This window comes from Xenopus tropicalis, chromosome 5 (genome assembly GCF_000004195.4).
Source record: "Xenopus tropicalis strain Nigerian chromosome 5, UCB_Xtro_10.0, whole genome shotgun sequence".
Lineage (NCBI taxonomy): Eukaryota > Metazoa > Chordata > Amphibia > Anura > Pipidae > Xenopus > Xenopus tropicalis.
Window position 1 is genome coordinate 103,880,669 of NC_030681.2, and position 26,337 is coordinate 103,907,005.

Here is a 26,337-nt window from a genome sequence, read left to right on the forward strand (position 1 = left end):
TTTCACTAAAATCTCGCCGCCGCGTATGCCATCCCACCGGCGACTTACATTTTCGCCGGTGGGATGACATGTCGGGGAGATTAGTCGCCCGAGACACAGGAGATTTGTCGTGGGCAACTAATCTCCCCATGTGCCAGAGCCCTTAAGCATAGGTCAGATAGCCAGTAATAATCTTTTGAATCACATCAAAGAATTAAACATTTTCCAGCAGAAATAGCCACGTGGGAACATGCTGTATCAATGAGGTGCCTCTTTACTGTACGAACAAGGCTTACAATCAAAATAAAAATAGTGGATAAAAGCACTGAAGCCTGATTTACAGGATTATCACAGTGAGGCATTATAAGCCAAAAGAATCCTCTATAAGGGGTCCTTCATCTTAACACTGATATCCTATCAAGAGTTTTCCTCTGAGCACATGCCAGCCAAAAGATTTTCCTTAGAACACACACTACTGTACCCAACAGATTAACAAGGTATCCTTGTTTCTTCTATTTCACTTTGTGTGATAATAAGTCAATCTGCATTATTCTGACGTTTGCTGCCTTATCATTGGATCAAAGCAGGAAAAAACATAACCATTGGGCTAATAAAGAAGATAAAGGAATGTAAATCATAATGAAACTAAAAAAGGGAGCATTGTTAGCAAGTGGTTAAATGGTTTAAAGCCATATTGTTTCTTTTAAACAAACTACAAGACTATATCATATATATATATATATATATATATATACTGTATATATATATATATAAATTATATGTTGCTAATTGTTTCTCAGAAACTCTTTTTGTTCTCAAACAGGTGGTGGATCAAGTCATAATGAGCAAACCTGAGTGGATAAGTCTACTTTATACACTAATCCATTAGCATTAGTAATTATTTTACTACTTTTATTTATTTGTTAAGAATATTGCGGGTTTAAGGGGCTAAAGGTGGTGATAAATATGCATTAAAGGCGGTACTCAGAACTGCCTGTTCAACCATTGGTAGGTTTCAAAATACCTTCAGATGAGGACCATATTGGTGTGATGATTAGAGATGTAGCGAACTGTTCGGCGGCGAACTAATTCGCGCGAACATCGGGTGTTCACAAGTTCGCTAACTTTTCGCGTATGTTGGCAATTTGGGTTCGCGTGGCGTTTTTCCGCTGCGTTTTTTCTCAGCCTAAAAATGCAGCACAAGCCACACATGGCATTTTTCAGCAAATCCCGTTTCCATGGTGCTAATAGTGCGAAATAGTAAAAAGCGCCGCGTATTTCCGCTAGGTCTGCCAGCTGCCTTTGCGTATACATAGGAATAGCTTGCGTTTTTACGCAACGCTGTGTCAACAAAGTATTTTTCAGAGAAATTTTTGCCCTTGATCCCCCTCCTGCATGCCACTGTCCAGGTTGTGGCACCCTTTAAACAACTTTAAAATCAGTTTTCTGGCCAGAAATGGCTTTTCTAGGTTTTAAAGTTCGCCTTCCCATTGAAGTCTATTGGGTTCGCGAACTTTCGCACTTTTTGGCATAACTTTTTTTTTGAGGTTCGCTACATCCCTAGTGATGATGCAGTCCTCACCCAACTGGTCTCTGTTGGTCCCAGCCAACCACCAGGTCAGTCTGATTTGGTCCCACAGAGCTAATTTTTATATGTATTGTATGCTGGCTTACTGTGAGTCATGCTTTCAGTGTTTTTAATGATTGAAGCCCTGACCTACTCCCCAGTCAGAACATTTCGTCTTTCATAACCTGCTGTATATATGAAGGAAATGGTGGTAGGTTAAAACATGAACCTTGGTGGATTATTTATTAATAAGGTTAAATTGCCACAACATTGATGTTTTGTGCTATCTATACATTTTGCAAGTGAAAGAAAAAGAACAATCTCTCAGGTTTTATTTTGGGAAATTTAGGCATGGCTGCTATTAGGATATGGCAAACATATTCTGTGTTAACAATAATTGTGTTGTTGAGCTATACAACCTTGCCTATTCTACTTTCCTTTGTGGTTTTATGCAAATAATTCTGGTGTTGTGGTGGAACTGAGAGTAAATCACAGGGATGCCCACAAATAAAATAACTGCTTCAGACTGATACAAAGCTGCCTTTCAGTTGGATCACACAGGTGTTACGGCTAGTTAGTATTTAGTCTGTGATCCCTACAGAAGGAATGGCAAATGACAGTTCATAAAGCAATTTTCTATGTTGTCAATTCTCTGAGCACCTTTTTTTTCTTGCAATCATTTTTTATCACCAACACTTTTTGTTCTTCCAAGTTATCTTTTGCTCAGGGGCATTAGTAATTAGCTTTCTGGTAAATAGTAAGTGCCAGACTAGGAACCCTAAGGCTCCCTCATCAGCATTTAGTAGTATTTTTCTCTGTCTGCCAAAGGTAACAAACGGTTAATGGGAAGAAGTTAAGGGCTCAGGATGAAGCTGGTTGGGAGCCAGGTGAGCAAAGAGCAGATAAAGGAGCACCTGCCTTAGGTTTGTAAGAGCCTTGGGGCATGGATAGACTCGAGACACTCTGCAATCTTTTTGTCTGACACAGTGCCAGCGTGCCTTGCTTTTGTCATTTAAAATATTTCATTTAAGGTCATTCAGTCAGCAAAACAGCATTTAATACCCTCTGTGATGCCAGCTCTTTTACATCCTTTGTGCTCACAAAATAAACATGGGGTCACATTTCCTTGAGAAAGGTGGGGTGGAGCCTTTATTCTAACAGTAATGTCTGTTTTCAGAAGGTAGCCAAGTAGCTTTTTTCTTATTCTATCTCCCTGCATACTTTCCTATACACACACCCAACATTTACAGCATAATCTGCCTTGTAAATCTTTCTTTTCTTTTCCCCCTAGGGGTTAGACTTTTATTTCAGTTGGGAGACTCTCCCAGTTAAAGGTGTAACTATAATCAGATAATAAATGTAGATTTATGTATATTTTGTGGATGTGTATTTGCGTCAGCATTCTCCTGTCTTGGATTCCTTCATGTCTGATTCAAGGCTTAGGTTGTCACCTATTCCAAGTTGGCCAAAGCAAGCTGGCCATACATGGGCTGGTAAAAGCTGCTGGTTTGGTCCCATTAGACTGAGTTGGCAGCTCACCCCATGTATAGAGCCTTTGGATATAAGGCAGGTATCAATCAGGCAGGCTTGAAAATCCCATTGTGTGAGGACTTCATAGGCATGTTGATGTGGTCTCTCTAGCAAGGGGTCCCAATACGATCTAGCTATTGACATGATTATCTGACGAGAGTTTATACTATTAAATTAACACTTTGTCATCAAATAATTACCTCCCTTTATTTTCATATATTTATATTTATTTTAAAAATTTGTATAATGTTTTACAAGATCATTGCTTTTGTTTTATGTGCCTGAAGTAAGATTTCATATAACTTTAATTCTTATTGTTAAATCACCCACAGGCATCTCCCAGCTTTAGGGTAGCAAATGTTAAAATTGGCCTGAAAAAAGGCATTTAATCCTGCTATGTCTTGCAGGATAATAGAGGGCTCATTTACAAACACACTCCAATGTGCAAAATGCAATTTTATGACAGAAATTGCTAATTTTTTTTTATCACAGTGGAGGTATTTTCCCAGATTTGCGGTGCTAATTTTTTCTGACTGCATTTGTGATGGCTTCACTAAAAGCATTAGTGCCTGGGTTACCTGGTGCATCTACTAAGGCAGCCCTGAAATAATGCAATCATTTAAACTCTTGTGTTTCAAACTGAGCCTTTAGATCTGCTCCTCAGAATAAAGGAAACGAAAATAGTCACAATATTACCAGGAATTGATTCCTCCATACAGGTATAATAACTGTAATCCAGAATCATTGGGACCTTGGGTTTTCCAGATAAGGGGTTATCCCATAATTTAGATCTCCATACCTTAATTCTACGAAAAATAAATTAAACATTAAATCAACCCAATAAAATAGTTTTGCCTCCAATAAGTTAAATAAATTAGATTAATGGGGATCAAGTAGAGAGCATTTATTTCATTATTACAGAGAAAATGGAAAAAATAGTTTTTTGAATAAAATGGAGTATATAAGAGATGGCCTTCCCGTAATTCAGAGCTTTCTGGATAATGTATCCCATACCTGTACAAGCATTCAAAGTATAGAAACATCAGTTATTGATACCTACACACATTTTGTTAAATGAAAAGTGGCAGTGTATTTCTGATAACTATACCCCTCTGTGAGTGCCATTGCCATGTTCCTTAATTTTTATTGATGATGGGGCTAACAAGAAATTGTGTTGTGATGGTGGTGGTGTTTCAGATTCCACCTACTCTTCCATTTGAGTTAAAGCTTGTATGTGGACACTAAAATAACATTTCTTCCCTGGAGCTAATTGGATAGGTTTCCTCAGTGCTGAAAGATGTAGGGGTCAGTTTCATATCCCAGGGTGCTACCCTTGCTATATATGCTCCTATATACTTCTCTATATACCTAGGAGTGTTCTTTTGTAATACACCTTTTGATTTTTATAACTTTATACTGTAAAAATTGTTTGGTCAGTGCCTGTTTTTAACTTTTTAGATACTTATAACTGAATATGTACTTCTATAGTATGTGGTATCACTTACCTTCTCAATATAAAAATGACAAAATTCCATATCACTTAGCTGTCATTTAACGGAGAACAGATTAATTTCACTGAATTATTATATTTTCTTCTATATTTGCTGCATTCTTCTACTGTCATTTTTGTTTTAACCTCTGGACAGTGCAAAGGGAAGCAGAGAAGGGTTTATACAATAAAAAATGCTGTTTGTGCCAAAAGGTTAAACAGTTCTTGTACTTAGTATTTGTGCATATTTCGTCTGGATGGATACTTAAGCTCTTTGAAAAGAAAACATCAATTCAAGCAACTTTGCAATATACATCAATTTAAAAATATGCAGCCTTTTTGTGATTTTTTTTTATGTAATGATATGGTTTGGAAGAGTAACTTAATCCTAGCCCCCTGTTCTCTTGCTGATCTGGCTGACTTGGCCTGCCTTAAAGGAGAAGGAAAGGCTAATAAAGAGTTAATCTCAAACTGCAGGCATACCTTCAGTTGTCTCAATAGTGCCTTTAAGTCTCCCCATACTTCACCCGTTCAGAAGATCAGAAGCCAAACAGGAAATAAAAACGCTGAGCAGGGTAGAGATGATTCTTTTTGAAGGAACAGATTAAAGTGATAGGTTTATCAAGGGTTTCTGTCTTGTGTGGGGCTCTTTAACAAATTTCCCCTTTAAACATTGAAAAGACTCTTTGGGCATACACCTGATTAGAGGCCTCCATCCCCCCTCCCCCTCTTTCCATTTCAAGACTAAAATATCAAGCAATGTTTTCTCAATTTTTTTAATTTCTTAATCATTACCAAGCCACGTAAAAAACTAAGGCAGAGATATATTGAAATCTTAGATACCAAGTGAAAAATGTAGACACCCCCTTAGTAAATTGAAAGGTAAACAAAATTGCACCCCACAGTGAATTGTGCTTCCCTTACACTTTAATATGTGCCTGTATTAGGAGAATACTTTGCAGCTCGGATGCCTTAAAGCAAGGATCCTACCAGCAAGCCAGCTTTGCGCACTTGGCTCCTTTATTCAATGAGCCATTATATGTTTTATTGTCTTATGATTACTTTAATCAGATAGTTTCTGGCCATATTGATCATTGTAACCAGTTTAGAACAGCAGTTTCTTTGTACTGGTAACCAGTGTTTACTTTAAATAAATCATAAGTATCGCTTTATAAACAGCAGCAAGGCATAAAGTGCTTTAATTTATTTAGTTGTGTGGTCAGCAAATCATTCTTTGGCTTATATTTTACTTATATTTAGTAAATAAGTTATATTCTGGCACAAAAGGGTTTGCAGAAAATGCAGACCTGTATTTAAGGACAGATGGGTAAACACTGAGTAGTTTAGACATCCAGTAAATTTGTTAAAAGGAGTTTAACATACAAAGCTGCTAACGCTCAACTGTACATAAAGCTTTGGTGGACTTATGCCAAGAGGTTCAATTAACCACACATACCAGGCTTTGCTAAGAAAGAGGTTTGTAGTGGGATGCAAAGAAAACATTCTAATAATTACTTAAAACCATTAGTTTAGAGAGAATGAAGGGCATGTTCTCCAAGTTAAATTTTATATTTTTCTACAGAAAGATACCTAATCTTGTAAAGAGGATTACATGCAAAAATTATTAGGTTTCCTCTTTCAAATTTAATTGCAAAAGTTTTTTAATAGTACAGTACAATAGCCAATCGATGCCAAATATCTTAATATACAGTATAATGTGTCCAAATAGGTGAGGTCAGTGTAGAATCTGATATTTTTTCCCTTTGAAAAAAGGCTAAAAGAATGCACTGTGGCAAAATGCAAGGCTGACAAAACAGCTCTCTATAATACCAAATGATTATTAATGTCTTATTAAATAACTGGAATCTTTAGGTAGTTGGGCCATTGTCTTCTGGGCACTCTACAATACTTTGCTCATATCCTTTTACAAGCAGATTTATAATAGACTTATGGGCCCTGAGGCAAAATGTGCAGCATGGCCCCCATCAATGCATACGACACCCCTTACTCCCATGCCTTCAGCTTGTAGCCACCGTCCATGCAGGGATTCCATGAGCTAAAATGGATTCTACCTATGTCGGTGCAGGTCTCTTGGTGGGCCACACTGAGACAGAGCGCCCTGATGCACTTGCCCCACATAGTAGTTAAGCCACTAATTCTCTGTTGTAAATTCTTTAGTTTCTTTGTACTGGTGGCTAAGTTTACCAATAAAGATAGCAGATCCAATGGCCTGGGGGATGATCGTAGGTTCAGGAAAGGTCTGACTGACGCTTTCACTAACAAATACATTTACATATAACCTTAAAACACTTTTATGAATGTATATTGGAGAGTTACTAAGAATTACATTCCCTTTCATGATGTAAAAAAATAGTTTTTTGGTGATAACTCTTTAGTGTGTGAAAATGATAAACTCCAGTAATTAATGTTTCTTCTTTTACTGAAAAAATATAAATAATAGTAATATTTGCAGACACCACTTATTGTAGTTTTGGAAGCAGATGAATAAAACCAGGGTGTTGCTTCTGATATTTCTATGAGGCCAGGGAGAAAATGGTTTGAGAATCGCTGAAGAAGACACTGTTGTACCACAATTTGGCAAAACCCAATATAATGTGGGAAAGCTCAGTGTACAGTGATGCCCAGTGTAAGGATTTGCTTATCCAGCATTTAACAATGTGCCAACAAATGTACTAATAAACCAAATTGTTCTGTCTTTCTAGGAGAGAAGGAGAGGGTCTTCGAGTTCATTGGGATAAATTGCGTGAACCCACTTTTGCCAATCGTTGGAATCCATTTTCAGAAGTTTTACCTTACACTACATTTATTGATCACCCACTAAAAAGCTCCTCTGAAAAGTTCTCAGTAATCTGCCAGGTATTATATATATATATATATATATATATATAGATGGAAAATCCAGCTTGCTTCTAGCTTTGCACTTATATTAAGCTCCTAATAGAGCTGTGGTTTTTAGCCTGCAGAAACCTTATTCTCTGTTTGTGTATGGATTCTTCTCTTGTGCACTGCCTGAAGTTCTATTTTGTCAGAAATGTAATGTTGCCATTAGCTTTAATAACACAGCTTTTATGTAAATTATGGCCATAGGTTACTGTGTGTAGAGAATTCTCCAGAACCTGGGTTGTTTAAAACAGGTATTTTCAGAAACCAAAAGGTCAACATGTCACTGAACACATTTTAAATAAAAATGTCTACGGCCCCCACTGCCATACACACTTAAGGATACAGTTAACCTTTCCAGTATTTGGAACTTTTGATAACCCATATGCACATATCTCATGAAATTATAAGACCATTTTGGTTGCTGAACTTTTTTTGTGTCAGTACAATGGAAACCTTTTGTTGAACAAAAAAGGTTTAATACCCATGAAATAGGGTCCTGGGCATGCTATCGGCATGATACTTTTATATGTGTCCCTTTAATGAAGCAATTCTTTGAAAGAAAAAGTTTATAAGATCTCATTTAATTACAGGTGTTCTGTTGGCCATCCCATACAATCCCTTGGCCTATTGCCGAACTGATCAAAGGCAACCTCAAACACCCTCCTGCTAGCCATCACTACGCCTGCCCACTTGATGCCAGCCCTGTTGATTGCCGCCAGCCCCCCCCATACACAATTTTGCTCCCTCCAGTTGCACCTAAGGCACCTGCCTACCTCTATTTTTGGTCGTGCTGCTTATTCATGGATAAAACTGGAAGCTGGGCCAGAAGCTGGGCAGTGTAAGAAATAGTAAATAATTATAAATTCCTGTCTTAACATTTTCATTAGACAAATACAAAGAAAAAATAATACAATACATTAAGGTATAGTGAACTTTAAAGGGGCTGTTCATTTGCCCATCTTAACGATCTGTTCAACTTTTGTGCCCTATTAAAAGTGTTACTATCAAAAATGGTAACCAAAAATGCATGTTTTATATTACCCTTCATAGCTTCTTTCACTGTCTGCCTTCTCCGGATCAAGTTGAAAGGGGGGATCATAATTTAGTCTGGGTGAGAGGGTCACATGTTGATGATGATATCACTGCCTGTCATTGCCTTACTTTATTCTTATTGTCTACAGCTCTGTGTTAGCTGTAATCTAAATCCAACTGAAGAAAGATAAATGTGTGCGATATGTCCCAATTCCCCCCTTTTTGACATGAGCGCATTCAGCTCATAAAAGGTGCATAAATACTATCTGAAATTCCCAAAAGTTTATTTTTTTTCTATACAAACATTCCTAATTTCCCAAAATCCCTTAGACACACAATGTTAGGCAACCCCACCCATGCCTTGTTCCATTGTGAAGTGATGCATTCTGGATCTTAAAGTCCCTCTGCTTTCCAGAAAATATGTCTACCAGCCACTATGCAAAGCAGAGGGACTCCAGAAAACATCCCTTCACCATGTAGGGAGGGGTAGCATTACTGTGTAAATTTAAGGGAGATGGTGCCTGTGTACAGAGACAGATTATCATGGTTTCCTTTCAATCTGTGAAATTATGCATGTTTGTGTGGAAAAAATATTTATTTATATTTATTTGTGGAAGTTCCATCAGCATTTATGCACCTTTTCTACTTAAGCCCAACTAACTGAGCTCTGGTTAAAGAGGGAGTTGTATTTTCTCTTCAATTTGTTACCTGAGATTTAATATGATTTAAAAAGCTTTAGGACATGATTTAATTTATTGAGAAAAAAATGTATTTCATCATTCAAACCGAGTTAAGATTTCCTCCAAGGACTTCAGTCTTCATGATATAAACTAGGAGATTGTTTTTTGACAGTAAATTGAATCCCGCCATAGTACAAAATGACTGTGTTCACTGCAAATTATTATTTCTTTACATACTTTGTTACTGTCAAACAAATTGTTATATTCAGATCTGTTTAGGGAAATCTGAAAAATTCTTATACTGTCTCTTTGCAGATTTCTGGTTTTGCCGACAGCCTGATACATGCTGTAGAAGAAGCTCATAAGGAGAATCCTGTACCAGGCAGAGCCAATGGAGCCCTGGTCCTCAAGCAGCCAATTGCGATAGAAACTTATGTTGGATTAATGTCCTTTATTGGAAATCGCAACAAACTTGGCTATTCGCTTGCCAGAGGAAGTGTTGGTTTTTGAAATGGATTCATTTGTTGAACTTGGTGAATGTTTGCAGCAGCTGCAATTATACTATATTATGTTATCATTGTTTTGGTTTCAGTGGCTTGGTAGGTGTAGGCATATTACTTTATCATTAACATAGTAAAATAATAAATATGCGGTTACATATTACAATTCAAGATCCAAATGTTAATTCTATCTAGCCATTTAAGTACGTTTTTACAAATAGCCCTGTGAGATGCGAGGCATACACCTTGTACAAATATTCCATATACAAAATCACTTAGCTGATACACTGATATTGACCTTTCATAAATTAAGATTTATATAAAACGTGCCATCAATTTTTGTACTTACTATTAAAAACATTTATTTAACAATAAGTTAAATAGTGTGTTTAATCAGTGTCTTTTTACTGGAGAACAATAAATAACAAAAATCATGTTTTTTTCATGATAAAAACAATCAATAAAAAGTATGTTCAGCCCAAGTTCTATTCATTTAATTCATGTTGAACAAAGGGGTTTAATGCCCTGGTAAAATAACTGGAGGGCTGCCATGTTGATTACCTTTTTATAGTCTTTTTTTCATAGACTCTTTATTTGTGTAGCTGACAGCAGCAGTTTGCAGGGTTTATTTGATTCACATAGGATCTTCTCCCAATATGGGCAATATCGTGCTAATTTGATCTTTTGGCCCTAGTGCCAAACAATTAAAACAGCAGGCATGGGCGTCGTCGGTTCAAGGACCGCATCAATGAGCCTATACAGTCCACTATTTGATGGAAAAATCAAACCTGCCCTATCGAGCCAATTTCATGCCAGATGTCGGTCAGGGAGTGAAGCTCTCACAGTTTGCTTTACATTTAAAGACAAATTTATCCTAATCCTACTTATAGACATTTTTCTCATTAGGTAGGGTTGGATTCCTTCAGCACCTTATTTCTGTGAGCAACTAAAATGGGGGGTGAGCTTTCCAAATATAAGGAAAAAGGATATTAGTTTATATTATATTCTCAGAGGGTGATACCTAGCAAATGCTTTATATGTGGCTAGACTGGGACCATATACTGTATTAGCCAGTATTGCATAATTCTATATAAATCTCTTAAAAAGTAGCATCCTATGACGTGGGTTGCAATCATATATACCTTTCACTAGCTGTTTTTCATCACACTTCCTGAATGTAGAAATGTCTGACTAATGCTGATTCTTCATGATCGTGTTGATTAATGGTAGCTGATGCAATCATTTTTTGTTACTATTAATTCGCAGGAAAAGATCCAGTCACAACCCTAGCCTGGAGAGGTGGTGGGGCCTCTATATATTTAAAGATCTATGGCATTTGGCTTAGTTTTCTGCATGATCCTTGCATGAATCACAAGTGTTATGAAACTAGATTTGTAGATCAGCAGCTGCAGATTTTAAGGTTATACAGGTATCCAAAACATAGTTGGGCTTATTCAACAGTCAAGCAAATAAAGAATGGAATTTTGCAGCGTTTTAACAAAAATTTATTTTTTTAGAAGAAAAAAAAGCCTGACTTTGTGAGCCATTGTTGTTCATATGTAATTGCCTAGTTATAGTATTGGCTTAAATACAAGCAAATACTTAGCTTGGAAAAAGGCTGGACATTGTACCAGATTCACTTTCCAATGTCCAATTGTTATCTGGCTCAGACATTAGGTTAAGAGAATTTGCCCATCCATCCATCCAATAAAAGGGCATTAAATATAAAATATACTCCCTTATCCCTATCCCTATCCCATATATCCCATATCAAGACACCAGTTTTCTATAAAACTATGAATTACAGCAGGGATCCCCAACCTTTTATACTTGTGAGCCTCATTTAAATGGAAAAAGTGTTTGGGGGCAACACAAGCATGAAAAAGGTTTCTGGGGGTGCTGAAAAAAAACAATCATATTAGGCTTATTTACCCAAATGTTTAAATTATTTTTAGCAGATTTAAGGTATTGTGATCCATATCACTGACCTTTACCAAAAACCCCAGGCCTCAAGCATTCCAGATAACTGACTCTTTGGGGCAGTGGCACATAGGGAGATTAGTTGCCCGCGATAAATCTTCATGATTGCTAGCGACTAATCTCCCTGACATGCCATCCCACCAGAAAGAATGTAAATCATTGGTGGGATAGCATGCGCGTCGCTTCTGTTTTCCAAAGTTTCCTTGCGGGGCATCTTTGGGCAACCAAAGCGATGCGTATACCATCCCACCAGCAATTTAAATTCTTGCCGGTGGGATGACATGTCGGGGAGATTAGTCGCTCGCAATACTGAAGATTTATTGCAGGCGACTAATCTCCCCATGTGCCTTACCTGTACGACCTATCCTGCAGACTGACATCAAAGGCAGTGGTTTAGTGTGACTGTGAATATGGAAGCTGTAAATTTATTGGAATTTATTTTCAGATTATTATTTGATAACTGATTCATGCCACAAAAAGTGTCTTTACTCAGCATACTGTATGTAGCATTTGTGCTGGGTGGTCTGTTGTGTATATATAACAGCTCAAAAAAATGTGTTTCTGTTCTCACCCCACGCTAGGCCAAACTGACACTAATATTTTGATTCTGAATAAGCAGAACCCATGCACAGCTCTTTCATATCATAAATCACAAGAGGACTTGGCTACCATATCGTGATATGCTCACATTTAATGATTCATGCCAGCTGTGTTCTAAGCATTCAAACAATGAGTACATTCTAAAATAGAAGCTCCTAGCAGGGAATAGGCAAAGTCTTCATGCGCCAGTTATAAAATCCTGAGAATGTAAGTAAGGATTGCAAGCCTTTCACGCCTCATGCCAGTCAAACACAGTATCCAGATTTTACAAGCAAATCTTTAGCTCCAGTTCCTTGCTGCCCCTTGGAGGAATTTTCTACACAACACTGATTGTCCCCTGACCAAATGCCAAGAGAATAATCCCAACACGGGCAATACTGCAATAAAGCAAAACAAATACAGTAGCATCCTCAACTACATGATTAGCCCTGAAACACATGAAACCAAAACCCTTATTTGATACTATAACATTCCTAAGTGCCACCATATTGTTCTCCACTGTGTATGAGCATAAATATAAATCTTATGCATTGGCACCATATTTACAGAGGACAGTACTAAACTTCATTGTTGGAATTGACCTCTTAGAGCCCACCAGAGATTCTGACATAATGGTACAGGTATGGGATCCATTATCCAAAAACAAGTTATCCAGGAAGGTCCGAATTACAGAAAGGCCTTCTCCCATAGACTCAATATTAATCAAATAATTTAAAGGGTTACTGAATTGTCAGTCTGGAGCCCACTAGGACATTATCTGTTACCCTCGCAGGATAGTTCAAGTCTGCTGAAACTGGTCACCATTTGCACCTTTTTTCTGACTTTTTGGCTATTTATAATACTTCATTTTCAGCAGAAATGTATATTAAAATACAGTACAATTTTACCTTTTTTATCATATGTATGAATAACATCTGCATTTATTTTGAAATTGCTAAATCCAATCTGACCATAGGTATGGGATCTGTTATCTGGAAACCCATTATCTAGAAAGCTCTGATCTACAGCAAGACCGCCTGCCGTAGAGTTCATTTTATGCACCTAATTGTTTTTAAAATTAACATCCCTTTTTTCTGTAATAATAAAATAGTACCTTGTACTTGATGGTAACTAAGCTGCATGAATCCATATTGGTGGCAAAACAATCCTATTGGGTGTATTTAATATTTAAGTTATTTTTTTTGCTGACATAAGGTATGGAGATCCAAATTACAGAAAAAACCCTTATCTGAAGAACCCCAAGTCATAAGCATTCTAGATAATAGGTCCCGTGCCTGTATAATTTTTTAGTACCTGATTAAGTTATTTTTATAGGACAAGGAAACCCAATTTGAGTTTGACGCCATATCTTTACCTCATGGAATGTTGACTGAACAATCCCCTCTCTTTTGTATGTTGTGTTCATTTTGGTCAGGTAATTTTCACTTCAATTGTTATCATATATTGCTTAGCATTGGAGTGCACAACCCCTTTTTGTGTATTTCTGTGCTTTAGCAGAGTGATTCTGCAGGTGTAACCAACAACCATGTGGTGGTAGCATCTCCACACTTGTCCTTTTAATGGTTGTTCTGGGCGATCTCTCTACTATAAAAGCCACAAGAAGGGAAGGATTAAGTCTGTGAGACCAATGTTTTGGTTGTGGCTATCTCTCCCCTATAAAAGCTAACAGTGCTGAAAGATCAGCCTGGAAGACCAATGCATTGATCAGGACACTTTTCCTTGAAAATGCTTCCATGCAGGAAGGTGCCAGCCTATTAAAAGCGTAACTGGAGGTAAATAGTTAGGACCACCATGTGGTCTGGCCTCCCCTGTTTCCTGGGCTTCTGTATGGTAGTTACACCACTGCTTGACAATATGATCATAACTCTGCACAGATTACTGGTGGGCCAGGGGGCCAGGGAATGTGCATTGATCTATCGCCTCTCTTGTAGTCACTTTGTCCAAAACAGTTGTAAAAGAGTTAAGTTGTACACTGAATGCATTTACTATGGCTATACCAGGACACTGTAGATCTGCTTCTAGAACTTTCTCTCACTGTGATCTTCTGTGTATGTTTTTATATTGTATGACACATTTTCATAACTTGGCACCATCAACACTGCATCCTATAATTATGCCCATGGCTTAAACAAAAGAACTGATGCCATGATGAAACACCATAATGCAATCCTTGAGGCAACATGCAGTTTTTCACATGATGACAGCAACACCTTAAGCTGCCTTTAATAAATGGCACATGGTTGCTGGGATAAGGGTTATGAAAAATAAAAGTGAAGCATGTGTAGGGTTGAAAAAACAAGTTGTTGCTGTACTAAATATAGAGACTGCTTACTCTGGATATAGCAATAATAAAACATTTCAATATTGCCAATGAATAGCAGGCATACACATGGGTTGATAAAAGATGCAGACAGGCTGAGCTGGGAGCTTATCAGCCCATGTATGGAGCTTACATGACCAATATCTGGCTGAAAATTGATGGGCAGGTTAAAAATCCTATTGGGAAAAGAAGTGCATTGGCTCGTTGACGACCTGTATCCTTGTCATTGTTTTCTGATCCTTCGGCTCGGAGGCCAGAAGATCAGATCAACCCATTATTGACCACCCCAAATGGGCACATATTTGAGTATAAGGGCATTTTACAGGCATATCCACATGGTAGGCTTTACTGCATGTTCTGCTGCTACAATACATTTCAGCTTATTGTGTGCATTGCCCTCCATGTGATGGATACTTGAAGCCTGATGCAGATTGCCTTCGTAGTGCTGTTATACTGGAGGACTTGCAGCAGCTTAAGGGCTAAAGTTCTATCAGAGAGATTTATTATTTGTGATCTTTATCACAAATGCCAGGTACTTCGAGGCTGCCTTTGATGTGATTAGTGATGTACATTTCCGCATTCCTCACTATCAACCCAACTCCTATAAATCACTAAAATTCTTCCCGAACCTTGTGGGCTATTCCATGGAAGAGCAGGAGTATAGGTCTTAATGGTTAATTTCTGGTAGCAATTTAATTGATCAAAAAAACAAAACATGCCAACGGCTATAGCTACACAGTTATTGGCATGGTGTGGCTCAGGAAAATTTCATCTACCTTCATTTCTTCAGTAAATTTGCAGTCTGTGATTTCTTTGTAAAAACACAATTAGAGAGCCTAAAATAGCTAGTGAATGCCTTAGGATATCTGTATCTGAGTACTGGTGAGCCACACCTGCCAAGATTAACCTACGATCTTCTACAGCTTAAAGGGCAACTAATGCCCTGCAATCAGCTCCCTTAATGTAATTCCTATGGAGAACTAGTCATTGCTTCTTATTATACGCCAGCTCTGTAAAATGTCAAAGAAGAGCTCCTTGGAGTAGCAGGATTAGCTACCTTATAAGGACTGACATTTTAATGTCTGGCTAAAAAGAAATGAGGATAAGAGCAGTTCTAAATATGCCCAATTAAGTTGTATTTCATGTGTTTAATTAAAAGAAATGAGTTTAAAATAAGAGCAAATCCCTTGGTCTTACTCTGAACATATCCTAAAGGGGTATAGTAGAAATATCCTGACCTCCAATATCCAAATATTTGTCTTACCTAGTTTATATCTGGACAAGTCAATAAAGCTTTTTTGGGAAACTAGTATTAGTGATACCCAGAGGATAACAAACTGATTATTTCTGCAAATCTCCCATGTGGCCCTAAACTAGGTGCAGTTGTCAAAGGCCAGCTTAAACTTAAACTTAAACTTAGCTTTTTCCAAGCAAGTGTCCAAGGCCACATACAGTCTTGTGGCTGAGGAGTAGACTTTGCACCTAATTTAAGTAATGTTCTCATATGTGTTGTGCTTAATATAATAAAACACTTGAAATTGTAACTAGAATAGCAGTGAAACAGAACACACAAGATTACAAAAGTACAACCATAAATATTACAGGGTCTCACCTTGTGATCATCGTTTACCTAAGGGCAAGATGCACTATTTATAAGTGCAAACATTTTCATTAGTTACTATTTTGTATGTTTATTACATTTTTACAACAAATATACTCTAACTGCATTTTTATAAGTCAGCCTATGTGTGGGGCAACATGGTGGGTAGCACCTTGCAACAGGAGTTCGTATGGCCTCCTTGTGTCTTTGTGGTTTTCCTCCAGGTACTCCAGTTACCCCCCACATTCCAAATACATACAGGCAGGTAAATAGTGCTAAAGTCATGCATAAAGTATCAGCCTCTAACCATAGGAGAAACATGCAAACATCAGCAATGGCCATTGCCAGGGGGAAAGCATTGAAGACAGGAAAAAGGAATGCAAACAGACCCTGGTATGGATGCTGAAAACATTTCAATGTTAATCTCCTCCAACAGGTTATTACAACACCCCCACTTGTAAACATAACATTTTTAGAGCAGTGAGCACATGAGAGGAAAATACACAGGGAGAGACATTTTCTGCAAAACTTATATTTCCTGATTAGTCTTTTACTTCTGATTAGTGATGGGCGAAATGTTTTGCCAGCCATGGATTCGTGGCAAATTTCCGCGTTTCACCATTGGTGGATTGTTTCGCGAAACGGATGAAAAAATTCGCCGTAGAAAAATTTGCCACATGTCCAAAAATTGTCGCTGGCGTCAAAAAAGAATAGTCGCGGGCGTCAAAAGAATAGCCGCTCAATGAAATAATAGGCGCGGGCGACAAAATAAACCAAAAAAAAACCCCAAAACCAATATATTAGTATTAAGATTTAATGCTGCATCCCAATAAATAATCGCATAACCCATTATTGTACCACCAGAGCCTGGGAAATAACCTTAAAAGTTTGTTCAGGGACAATTGAGAGCGTATATGATGGTAATTGAAGGTGTGGCAATATCTCAATATTACACCTAACAGTTAATGCTTTAATTTGAATTTCTCTGTCAAAATTTCAATTTGCTGTACTGCTATTCATAGAATAAAGAGCTGTAGAAAGTGTAGGCCCTCTCCAATATGCACGTATTACCTTATAGACTAAGAATAATTCCACCTTCAACACATTTGCAATATTAGGAAGCACTCTGAACAAGTGCTAATATACTGTATAACCTAGGCCTTCTCTGTCTACTAGTCTAACCCACATCATTTGATAATCTTACTACATAGGAGATACAATGAACATTTGAGAGAGCTTGGTTAGTACTTGGTAGATACACTGAAGGTCTGAGAGGGCTTGGTTAGTACTTGGTAGATACACTGAACATCTGAGAGAGCTTGGTTAGTACTTGGTAGATACACTGAACATCTGAGAGAGCTTGGTTAGTACTTGGTAAATACACTGAAGGTCTGAGAGGGCTTGGTTAGTACTTGGTAGATACACTGAACATCTGAGAGAGCTTGGTTAGTACTTGGTAGATACACTGAACATCTGAGAGAGCTTGGTTAGTACTTGGTAGATATACTGAACATCTGAGAGAGCTTGTTTAGTACTTGGTAGATACACTGAAGGTCTGAGAGGGCTTGGTTAGTACTTGGTAGATACACTGAACATCTGAGAGGGCTTGGTTAGTACTTGCTAGATACACTGAAGGTCTGAGAGAGCTTTTTTAGTACTTGGTAAATACACTGAAGGTCTGAGAGGGCTTGGTTAGTACTTGGTAGATACACTGAATATCGGAGAGAGCTTGGGTAGTACAGGTTAGATACACTGAACGTTTGAGAAAGCTTACTTAGTACTTGGTAGATACAATGAACATCTGAAAGAACTTGGTTGATTTGTCAGTCACCTTGGTAGATACACTGAAGGTCTGAGAGGGCTTGGTTAGTACTTGGTAGATACACTGAACATCTGAGAGAGCTTGGTTAGTACTTGCTAGATACACTGAATGTCTGAGAGAGCTTGGTTAGTACATGTTAGATACACTGAACATTAGAGAGAGTTTGGTTGGTACTTGGTAGATACAGTGAATGTCTGAAAGAGCTTGGGCAGTACATGTTAGACACACTAAACATCTGAGGGAGCTTGGGTAGTACATGTTAGATACACTGAACATTTGAGAGAGCTTACTTAGTACTTGGTAGATACACTGAACATCTGAAAGATTAATGTAATTGCAAGATAAATTGGATTCTTTAATATTGCTCTACTGGACTGTATATTTCAAAGAAAAGTCTGAACTATGAGCACATCTGATTTTTTTAAAGAGCTCTAGGACACATTGCACACATAGCTTAGGGGATGCACACACAAACGACCAGTCCTTTCCTAGATTAGTTTTGGCCTTCAGACTGGATACAAGTTCACAGATTGGTCCATAGCCTTTAAACTCAGTAATAAAGGTATAGTAAATGTACAGGTGTGACAAGCTACCAATCATTTTTGAGCTTTTACTAGACTGTTCAAAGCTAATTACTGGTTGGTTCCTACTACTAGAGTGTGCGAGTGGTGCAAGCAATTATTTCCGCACACTTTTTTGACCTGTGTAATAGAAGTGAAGGAAGCTATTACTCAAGAAAAGCCAGAAAAAAACATGATGGGTCTTTAGCATTATTTGTGACTTAAGTCAGAGGCTACAAGGACTGCATTTGCAAATTCTTTTACTGCAGAGCATACCTTACCTCCATTTAAGGTGGCCATACAAGGGAAGAAGTTAGTTACCAATTCAGCTCCATCAGTTCAAGTCAGCAGCTTATCTGCCCATTTGGAGGGCACTCTGACAGGCCTACCTGATTAATATGTGGCCGAAAATTAGCCAAATATTGACTGGATAGGTTGAAAAATCTCATTGTAGCAATGACTGCATCAGCTTGTTGATGCAGTCCACACTCCAATGGCTTACGAACCCTTACAAACCTTTTGAGAGTTTGCATGAATTAATATACCACTGTATATACCACTGTCAAGTGCTGAAGAAGTAGTTTGCAAAAACTATGGAAAAATTTGCAAAATGGGGAAAATTTTAGAAATCACGGTCGTTGTTTTTTTTACGCGACTGTTCCCTATGTTGACACGACTGTGCCTATTTTGACGTGTCTTTTTTTGACGTGACCACGAATCGCAAATCAATTCGCAAATGGCAAAATGCAGAAATTTGCTGCAAATCCATTCCTGACGAAAAAATTCACTCATCACTAGTTAATAACAATAACTGGCATCAGTTACTAAACAGTGAAGATATCATAGCTCAGATATATGATAGTATAGAGTTTCTCACATAGCAGAATATTTATTGCTACACATGGCTCTATTGCTACAGCTAAAGCAGAACATGCCCACTGTGAAGTATGGTGCTGCCAGCATATTAAGGGTGCGAGTAAAATAAACAATGCATAGAAATTTCTGCTGGGAAATCTAGCGGCACTCTTTCTCAAAAACTGCAGCTTGCAATGACTTAACCTCATAGCTTTCCAGCACAACACACATAGTTCCAGGGTTTTGTATTAACAATATGGGAATGATTTCTCAACAGTTATGTTCGAAAAAAAATCCAGACAAAAATTGAGCGTCTTTTTGTGATTTTTTTTCCCGAATACTAACTTATTTAACTTATAAGTACAGGTAGGACCTGTTAACCAGAATGCTCTGGACCAAGGGTATTCCGGATAAGGGGTCTTTCTGTAATTTGGATCTCCATACCTCAAGTCTACAAAAAAATCAATAAAACATTAGGATTGTTTTGCATCCAATAAGGATTAATTATATCTTAGTTGGGATCAATTACAAGGTATTGTTTTATTATTACAGAGAAAAAGGAAATCATTTTTTAAAATTCTGAATTATTTGATTAAAATGGAGTCTATGGAAGACGGGCTTTCCATAATTCAGAGCTTAAATAATTTGTTAGAGAATATTCCCATTGACATCTATAGAAACTCTTCCACTGTTAAATACCTCCCTAAGGGTTAAAGGAACAGTAACACCAAAAATGAAAATGTTTTAAAGTACATAAAATATAATTTACTGCTGCCCTGCACTGGTAAAAGTGTGTGTGTTTGCTTCAGAAATATTACTATAGTTTATATAAATAAGCTGCTGTGTAGCCACGGGGTCAGCCATTCAAGCTGGAAAATATGAGAAAAGGCACATGTTACATGGTAGATAACAGATAAGCTCTATAGAATACAATAAGAATCTATGTAGCTTATCTGTTATCTGCTATGTAACCTGTGCCTTTTCTCCTTTTTTCAAGTTAAATGGCTACACAGCAGCTTTGTTTATATAAACTATAGTAGGGTTACTGAAGCAAATAAACAACTTGTATCAGTGCAGGGCATAATATATTAATTAGTTTACTAAACTTTAAGGTGGCCATACACGTGGCGATCTGACGATGTTTTGTACGACCATCGGTCGCACGAAACATCGTGAGATCCGCCACACACCATTCAGGGCTGAATCGGCAGGTAACGAGGTAGAAACAATAGGATTTCTACCTCCTTCTGCCGATTCAGCTCTGAAGGGAGAATTTTGGTCAGGCGCCTTCTATGGCGCCCGATCAAAATTTTCAAACTTGTCCGATCGGCGAGTCGTCCGATATCGGCAGCTTCCTGCGATATCGGTCGACTCGCCGACATGCCATACACGCACCGATTATCGTACGAAACGAGGTTTCGTACGATAATATCGGTGCGTGTATGGCCACCTTTAATCTTAGGTTTTACTGTTTCTTTAATACCAAGGGAAGAACATGTTCTGCTTAAAGAAAGATAGTAACAAATAATGAAAGACTAAAGCAAAGGAGAACAGAAATGATTGGTTATATAATGTAATCAGGGTACACAGCTTACAGTTTAAGAACCTTAAGCCTGGTGTCACCCTGGGTCACAAGCAACTTGACCAAACTAACCCCCCCCCTGTACGATTGTCCTTCTTATTTCAGGGTAAACATTTCACACCTGTCCCAGATATATACGCCACTCTCTGGAAGTTTCCACCATTGCTTGCATTTGCAGAAATTCCCTGCTCTCTCTTGTGCTGCCCGGCATCTGTTGCTGTCACAGCTGTGCCCGTCCTGCTCTGTCTGTCTGCATGTCCTTCTCCCAAGATCAAAATACTGGGCTTTTATTGGTCTGCTTGCCAGCTGTCAGTGTTGTGTCTGGGTCACAGCAGCAAAGAAGTGCAGAGAAATACTCTGCTATTCAGTTCTCAGTTCATCAACTAAACATAAAGTAACCCTATTTCTACCAGTTCTGTTGTTTGGAGCAAATTTTGATAGGAAAAAAAATACCTTAATTTTAATTACTGCCCCCTTACCTCCAAAAATAAATCCTTGACTAAATGACCTGTTTTTGCAAACCTTTATTGAAACTGCACATGAGCCAGGGCTTCACTGGATCTGGATCTTCTAACAGTCACAAGGTCCAAATTCTTTATTGTTACAACCTTAGTAGCTGTGGTTATTTCATTAGTGACTTCTATGGACCCACGTTTTTAACCCCAGCAGATGTGCCCCATGTTGCCATGCCATACTTTGTGTATAGAACTTGACTCTCCTGTGTTACTAATGAGTAGATGGGGGTGATCAGTTGGCAATGTGCTACGCCACTGCCATAGATAGGTAACAGGCAACTAAATCTGCTCCCACGATACCTATTGGTATAAGCCACCTAAGTGCTCTAATAAACAGGCTTTTTTATGTGTTTACAAATGCATGCTGAGCACTTATAAAACGCATATACAGATTTGCAATAATGGAACTAGTGGTGATGGGGCCCCAGTGCAGGAGGTGCAGCATGCCCCCACGGGCCCAAGGGTGTGCTGGCTCAGGTGTGATCCCACCTGCCGTACCCCAGGTAGTTCTGTCCCCTGCTGTTTTGTAACTATGAAGATTTTTATTCATCCATATTATACTGTATCTAGCAACCTTGAAAATGTTTCTTCACTCATCCAACAGGATGAACTGTAGAAGTCACTCAGATGAGTAATGTAACATTTCCATGATTACTCAGAAAGTTCTGTTGCTTAAGGCGTATCACTACTATATCCTGTTTTATTGTCCTCTGCTGAACCTATCACCTGGTACTTTGCAGCCTTCTTTCCTTACCCCTATCCTACAGAGGCAAGTAATAGGTTTTGGGTTTTTTTTGTACTAAAGCTGTTCTACTATCTATCTATCTATCTATCTATCTATCTATCTATCTATCTATCTATCATCTATCTATCATCTATCTATCTATCTATCTATCTATCTATCTATCTATCTATCATCTATCTATCTATATCTATCTATCTATCTATCTATCTATCTATCTATCTATCTATCTATCTATCTATCTATCTGTCTGTCTATCTACACACACACACACACACAAGCATCTGTTCTGCTTGTTTGCTTGTTTCTTCATTGGTCCCTTGGCTGAAGTGATTCATTCTGCAATCCCAGCACATCAGTAGGGTATACAGCTATATTCACCCCAGAGATGCAAACTAGGATATAGTTCCTCCTGGCCACCCCAACCATGCCCTGATCATCCTTGCTAAGTTTTTTTTTGAGGTTTTCAGGTGAATTTCAATACTTTTAAAAGGTGTGGTAAGAAAAGGGTTTGATGCAAATTACTGACATCGGGTGAGTGGGCTGTTACTGTAGGTGACTAGATGAGGGGGTTTAAAGCCTGTAAGACTCTCAAAAATTCTTACAGGCTTCTGAGTTTACAAGTATGGCTTCCTAATACATCATGACCCTACAAACGTGTACTCTAACAGTCAAATATAAGTAATGTCACCTATATAAGTAAGTTCACCTAAATTGCTGATGTTATACAAATTTTAACTATCAGCCTTTAGTAAATATGCCCCATAATTTGATCCCTGTTCCTGCGGCATATTGCTAAATCAGTGAGGTGCAGTCCTTTACTACATGGTTACTCTCTCTCTCTCTGTGTTCATGGGAAATGATCTCATATATCATAACAATTAGAGATGAGTAAAGAAAAGCTGTGTTCTGGAATCAGCATTGTACATACACACCCAGTATTATGTCTGTCCAGACTCGAGACACATCACCACCATGCTGATTAGGTGATACAATCACTCTCAGTCTGAATGCTTGTGCCTGTATTTGTAGTCGAGTATTCATCACATTTTAGCCGAATATACACATCATGAATGACTGTGCAGCTGTACAGGCACTACACTCCCCACAATAAACACACAGGAGCAGGGCTACAAATGTGGTTATAATTCACTTGAATGATTGCTTGAATTATACACAAAGCGTTTGTCATACTTGACTTGAAGCAAAACAGTTTGTGATTAAGTTTAGTGGAATTCTCCTAAATGGAAAAACTATTAACGTTTTGTTTAGAACTGTATAGAAAGTTCTTCCTTTATGGTCAGGTACCACTGTCTTTCACTAAAAGGATAATGAAGCTAAGTTCATGCTTAATTTTTATATGGGTGTGAGACATTAAATTACACAAAAGTGAAAAAAATTATTCTCTCTGTTCTTTTTATATTTACTGTATGTAACTAACATTGTTAAAGGCAAAGTCTTACATTCCTGGCAATGATCTCAAACGTTAATGAGTTATGGCCTAATGTCAGTACCCATTAATACACATCTTAACACTTTTGTATAAGAATAATGGCAGTACATCACCAGGTGCTGACATAACACAAACTGGCTTGAGACGGCTACATTTAACTGTTGAAAAACTGAAGGATACAATATATGTAGAAAAAAATTCAGGTGCTTCCAGCCTGCTGCCTCAAATCATGCTAAGCATAGAATGATTACTTGTGAGCCAAACATGAAAAAAAGTTCTTTGGAGATGCTAAATATGGTTTGTGGTTGGCTATTTGGGTGCCCCAGTTGGACTGCTGGCCTGCAGGAGGCTCTGCTTGGAGTAAATAGGCACCTAGGCCACTGGGAGCAACATCCAAGGGGGTGATAAGCAACAGGTTGCTTGTGAGACACTGGCAAAGCAATCCCTCCATTTTATGCATTCTGCCTACTACAACCTCTTTACTATGTGGGAATTTTTACAACTTATGGATTTAGGCGGAGCACTTTGGGAATATACTTAGTATTTAAGGATGCTTTTCTTTTTCCCTTTCTATCTGTTAGTTATCCCTTGAAAGTAGAAATCAGATCCTCTATTATCATTATTCATTTAAGTAAAAAAATCCATCATACCTCTATCCTCTTGCTGCTAGTGTGAAAACTCTAATTCTGCCTCAAAAGCAGATAGTTGGTCTTGCCCTGACTCACCTTTAAATGTATTAATTGTAATATTTTAAACAAATCATTTATATTCCTTTATAATATTCCTGTAGGATTTATCTATCGTCAGTTCTTGGTAGGATATAATTTTATATTTGTACATTTTTGTGGACCCTTACAATGGTGCCAATGACAATTGAGCAATTCATGAAGAATGCATCCCAGAAAGAAAGGAAATACCTACACTATGTTATTTATGTACTGTGAAACACGATAATTGCAATATTAAAAGAGAAAAGATGCAAAGTGGAATTGTACTGTGTCCAGTTTAGACAGAGCAGCTGCTTGTTAGAAATCTAGCATAGGATTACTGTAAGGATTGTGGCAGACAGATCAAAATACCCACTGCCCCCGCATCACACAGGTACCAAGAATACACAGCACAAGGCACGGAATTGCTTTAATGGAGACAGTTGGAATGCTATGGTCCTTTGCATTTTAATAAACCTGAACCTTAATAAAATGTTAATACACCTGAACTGTGAGGAGGAAAGAAGGATATACTGCAAGCATGTAAGTCCTAGGAATATAACGGGATACTCCCTAGTGTGGAGATATTTCTGAAATTCCTATGCTGCTAGTTTCCTTCCTACCGCAGCGACACGTCTTTACTGCTTCCTGTAAATGTTTATATACATATATGTGCTTGTTAAGTAAAAGGGATTATAATTTTCCATTCTGTGCCCCATTTTCCCCCAAGTGTCATCTGCTGAGCCAGGTCAGTGTAATGCTAATATAGGAGACACCTTGTAGGTCAGATGGTGCCCCTGGGGAGTTCAATTCAGCAAGCATTGCTAAATTGTAGTTTTATAAAATATCTGACATACATAAAGCATTGTAAACCACCACCGACTGGAAACTACTGCAGAGAGGCCAGTAATACAATGCAATGGATATAATGCATATCAGCCTAGGCTGCTGATACAGTGCAGTTATGTTACCCTACAGTGGCCAGCAATATGAGCCCTTTTAGATGGACCACTGCCTGGCCTGCCATTCCTTGCCATGTCTTGCCTGTCTTGCCTTGCATGTCTTCATTAAAAGAATGATGATGTTTTTGTAGAAAATCTAGGAAATAATTGCTAAGCTTAAAGGTTTTGTGCTTATTAATAACCCCAACATCCTAATTTTATCCATGATACCTGGCTGAAAAGATATTTTTTTGTGAGATGGCATCTGTAAAGATAAATACCCCTGTAAAGGAATGGCTAAAGGGACAATACTCAGTAAAAAGAATTCTTCAGCCTGAGTTACAAAACCATCAGCTGTATATGACAACAAAACTTCCAAATAATAGTTGTATGGAACCTTTCTGTGATGAAACACATGGTAGGGGTTTAGTGTTCCTGTACTGAGTTATTCCCCTGAGGCATTAACATTAACACTGTTACATGAATTATGTAGCTGCACATTATTTTTGCGATGGTTCCTTTGCATATCCATTAGGCCAATGACAGCTCAGAAGGGAAGAGTTCTTTGACTAAATAAAAAAAAAAGATTTCCCTCAGAGAGATACGACCTTTGGCATTCCTGTACATGATAAACTACAGTTCAGATCCTAGTATCGGAGATGCCGGAGACATTGTGCTTAACTTTGCCCATAGCAATATACATTATTTGCAGTCTCTAGGGCCCCCTGTAATGCAGGGAAATTTATTCTTAGAATAGACGATGGTAATTAAAATAAAGCTACTTAGGGGTAACCTAGTGGATTTTTCCTGAGGAAACACACCCTGCTTTTTTTTTTTTTTTTTTTTTGCATATTTCACAGCTGAAGGCACAGGGAAGACAAAAGCTCAATAAAATATCATGTTTTATATTTTGAGTGTACGAGGTGTCAATTCCTCCAGGTCGAATCTCTGAAATATGACCCAGCATTATATTTGGATT

General features: G+C 38.0%; 1 protein-coding gene across 2 annotated transcripts in view; it reads left to right on the top strand.

Annotated features, from left to right (window-relative positions):
- tprg1 (tumor protein p63 regulated 1) overlaps window positions 1-10,163 on the top strand; it is a 34,725-nt gene extending 24,562 nt beyond the window's left edge. Inside the window, exons 5-7 of one of the 2 annotated variants that reach the window (XM_031902445.1) lie at window positions 7,289-7,442; window positions 8,060-8,307; window positions 9,497-10,056. In XM_031902445.1, the coding sequence (XP_031758305.1) occupies window positions 7,289-7,442; window positions 8,060-8,307; window positions 9,497-9,521 (427 nt within the window). In that variant the 3' untranslated portion in view covers window positions 9,522-10,056. Of the gene's footprint in view, window positions 1-7,288; window positions 7,443-8,059; window positions 8,308-9,496 lie in introns of both variants that reach the window. The other variant, XM_002934051.3, reaches the window with a different exon arrangement.
- Window positions 10,164-26,337: the final 16,174 nt, after the last annotated feature.